General features: G+C 58.7%; 1 protein-coding gene across 1 annotated transcript in view; it reads left to right on the top strand.

Annotated features, from left to right (window-relative positions):
- Nucleotides 1-3,491, top strand: part of LOC104403881 (E3 ubiquitin-protein ligase DTX4) — a gene marked incomplete at its 5' end in the record, with an annotated part of 3,878 nt that extends 387 nt beyond the window's left edge. The window contains 7 exons of the mRNA XM_010012165.1: nt 598-659; nt 788-949; nt 1,096-1,157; nt 1,453-1,605; nt 2,289-2,450; nt 2,786-2,875; nt 3,258-3,491. Coding sequence (XP_010010467.1) covers nt 598-659; nt 788-949; nt 1,096-1,157; nt 1,453-1,605; nt 2,289-2,450; nt 2,786-2,875; nt 3,258-3,491 — 925 coding nt within the window. The remainder of the gene's footprint in view (nt 1-597; nt 660-787; nt 950-1,095; nt 1,158-1,452; nt 1,606-2,288; nt 2,451-2,785; nt 2,876-3,257) is intronic.
- Nucleotides 3,492-3,737: the final 246 nt, after the last annotated feature.

The following is a 3,737-nucleotide window of genomic DNA, read 5'->3' as shown; positions in this document are numbered from 1 at the left end:
CTCAATGAGGAGGCTGAGGCTGCTCTTTCTCTTGGTGGCAGGGGATGAGTGGGGGACTGCAAAAGGCCCAAAGAAAAGCCATTCAGGTCCCATGAGAAGGGGTCCCTCCAGACCCCCACCTTCCGAAGACAATTTTTTTCGAGGGGGTGGGCATTTAATGAGCCTTTTTCTCTCCTTTGTCTAGCTCTGCCATGAGCCTTCTGTCGCAGCCTGGCCCCTTTTCTCTCCCTCTCCATCCTCCCCCTTCCCTCCACTCCTGACCTGGGAAACTTTCCCATGGAAGAGAGCCCTAAGGAGGGGGGAGTGGGGGGGGGAAGAGCTGTGGCAGCAATGTGGCCATTTTTTTTGAAAACCCAACAGCCCGGCCCAGGGAGCAGTGACAAAAAGGGGCTGTGAATGGAGGCGCAGGCAGGGTTTCTAAAGAGTGAGAGAAAAGGCGGCGGTGGGGCAGGGGGGGCATGTCGCCCCTTCGGGGGATTCTCTATTTCCAGCCGGGGCCTGTGCAGTTGCTCAGGCAACTATTGTCTGGCCCTGGGGCCTGCAGGGCTGTGGGTGCCTGCCGCCGGCCCTGACATGCTCTCTGCTGGCTCCTTGTAGGGTCCCCACTGTCCCTGTGAAGAACCTCACTGGCTCCAGCCCTGTCAACCCAGCATTGGCAGGTGAGGGTGGGGTGACTGGTCCCCCTTCCCAGGGGGAAGTCAGCCCCAGCAGGGTGGTTTTTGAGGGGAACAGCTGTGGTTGTGGGTTCTGTTGGGTCCTCAGTGCTGTTTCGAACCCCCTCACCCAGGGATCACGGGGATCCTAATGAGTGCGGCCGGGCTGCCCGTCTGCCTGACGCGGCCCCCCAAGCTGGTGCTGCACCCCCCGCCTGTCAGCAAGAGCGAGATCCAGTCCATCCCTGGCATCTCCCACTCCTGCCGCAAGACCACCAAGAAACAGGCCAAGAAGGGTAAGAGGGGCTTGTGCACTTGGCTCCTGTCCTGCCAAGTTACTTGGGGAACTTGGTTCCCCTATCCCCCATCCCCTCCCGCTGCCCACAGCAGTGGGTTTCCCCCACACTGCTGTCCAGCCCCTCTGACTCTTGCTCTCCTGCAGGTAAAACTCCAGAGGAAGTACTGAAAAAATACCTGCAGAAGGTGCGGCATCCGCCGGATGAGGTGCGAGCAGCAAGGGCTGTGCTGGGGTGCTTTGCCCTGGGAGGAGCAACTGGAGACATGGGCGATGCCTCCGCACCATGCAGGGGTCTCCCACTGCCCCCTGTGACTCTGCCCTATCCCTCTCCCCATCTGAAGAGGGGCTTTGTGCTGCACGCACGTGTCGGCCGGCCCCTGCAGTGGCCCAGGGGTGGGTGCTGGTCCCTGGGCAAGAGCTGGGCAGCTCATCAGCCCCGTGGCCTCGGTGAGGCTCTGGCTGCATCCGTCCTTCTGACCCCTCTCCTCCTCTTCCATGCAGGACTGCACCATCTGCATGGAGCGCCTCTCCGCACCCTCTGGCTACAAGGGGCCCCAAACAGCTGTCAAGCCTGACCTGGTGGGGAAGCTGGTGAAATGCGGCCATGTCTTCCACCTCCACTGCCTGGTCGCCATGTACAACAATGGCAACAAGGTGCGAGGCTGCGGCCCCACTTGGTGGCTGTGCTGAGCTCCACCTGCCCTCAGCGGGACGGTGCTCAGGTCCCGGTGTGCTGGAGGGCTCTGACCGGGAGTTTAATCTTTAGCAGCAGCAGCAGCACTTCAGGACCGTTCAATCACAGACCAGGGTCATACGGGTGTTTTACTCCACTGTGCCGAGTTTTATGTCCCTGCTTTCCTTCCCTGGCTTAGTAGGGGTGAACTTTGATCTCTGCATGCTTGAGCAGGGCTACCTGGCATCTGGTGCCAGGCGGTGCTTTTCCAGCCACTGCTGGGCTTTCCTGAGCCCCCTGCAAATGGCCTTGTGCTTGACATCCCAAGGAAAATGCATTAATGCATTTCACGTGGTTTGGAGTGGTTGAAATGTTTGTTATCTTTTCATCTTTGAAACAAAAATGTAAAAAACCCAAGACAGAGGTAAGGAAAGTAGCAAGGGCTGTGAAACTGGTGAGGAAGAGAAACACAGACCGTGGGGGTTGGTTAAAGTCAGGTCATTGGAGCAAATTTCTCCCAGCCCCACCCCTGCTTCCCAAGTGCTTTTGAAATTACTGATTTCATGATGAAACCAGCAGCCTGTGCTGCTCAGGGATGAAGTGTCCAGTCTGGCTCATTGCTGGGGGATACTGGTTTCATTATGTTCCCCTCTTCTGCACTCAGGACGGAAGCCTGCAGTGTCCCACCTGCAAAACCATCTATGGGGTGAAGACGGGGACACAGCCCCCAGGGAAGATGGAGTATCACATTATCCCTCATGCGCTGCCTGGCCACTCTGACTGCAAAACCATCCGCATCATCTACAATATTCCCCCGGGGGTGCAGGTGCGTCCCGGCCCCGTGCCCAGTGGGGTACTTGTATGTTCCCCTGTGGGAACTGGTGGCCCTTGGCTCGGGGCTCTGGGTTCAATGATGTCTCAGGAGCTGCATATCTGTAAGGATGTTGTGGGAAGTCTGGGGTACATCTGCATGGAAGTGTTGGCCCTGTCTGCTTAGTGGCATGGGATTAGGCGGTGGTGTTTAGGATCACTGTGCTGGAGCATGTCCACCCAGCACAGCAGCAAGCAGCTCTGCATCCACTGAGGCTGGGGGTTGCCTTTTGCTGAGAGCATCCTTCTGAGCTCCAGAAGGGTTTTGTTCTTCCAATTCACATGCTGCAGGGACCGGAGCACCCAAACCCTGGGAAGAGCTTCACCGCCCGTGGCTTCCCCCGGCACTGCTACCTGCCGGACAGCGAGAAGGGCAGGAAGGTAAAGGGCAACCAGGGCCCGAGCCAGGGCTCACTCAAGGGCGTATCAAGGGGGAGAGGGAGCGAGCAGCTATTTGGAGCATGGGGAAAAGTAGATAGGGCTTATGTAGGCAAATTTGGGTGGAGGTTTTCCCCACAGCCCACCCAGCATGCCCTGCAGGAGCCCAGTGATGTTCCTGTGTGCTGGGGGAACTCTGCAGCCTGGTCCACTGTTCCGGTTGGGGTAGGACCCTGTGCTGGGATTCTAGGTTCCCTGGAGGGCTTGGCTGTGGGTTGTCCACATTGCCAGGGTCTACTAGGATGATGAGGCGTGCCCTGAGCAGAAGTGGGTGCTCCCTGCACAGCGTTTGCCTTGCTGCCTGCCCCAACTCTCCCCTCCACAGGTACTGAAGTTGCTGCTGGTAGCCTGGGACCGGCGCTTGATCTTTGCCATTGGGACCTCCAGCACCACAGGCGAGTCAGACACGGTGATCTGGAACGAGATCCACCACAAGACAGAGTTTGGCTCCAACCTCACTGGCCACGGCTACCCGGACATCAACTACCTGGACAATGTCCTGGCTGAGCTTGCGGCCCAGGGCATCACGGAGGAGAGCCTGGCACAGGAGAAGGACTGAGACCGCAGCAGTGAGGCAAGGGAAGGGGCACCTGTGCCACCCTCAAGGATAAAGCTGCTGGAGAAACCCACCTGGGGGCTTTGCAGGGAGCACCCAGAACCCCTGCTACTGGTGGCGCGCACCCAGTGGGAGCATCCCTAGGCTGGCTGGGAATATGGGAGAAGGTCCTTTTGGACATCCCTTTCGCTCCTGTGGGGAAGAAGCCTCCCCCCACAGAGCTGCAGGGCTTCACACTGGCCTGGATAT

The sequence above is a fragment of the Nestor notabilis genome, unplaced genomic scaffold, assembly GCF_000696875.1.
Source record: "Nestor notabilis isolate BGI_N333 unplaced genomic scaffold, ASM69687v1 scaffold17763, whole genome shotgun sequence".
In the NCBI taxonomy this organism is placed as follows: Eukaryota; Metazoa; Chordata; class Aves; order Psittaciformes; family Psittacidae; genus Nestor; species Nestor notabilis.
This window is presented reverse-complemented; position numbering and strand designations above follow the sequence as displayed.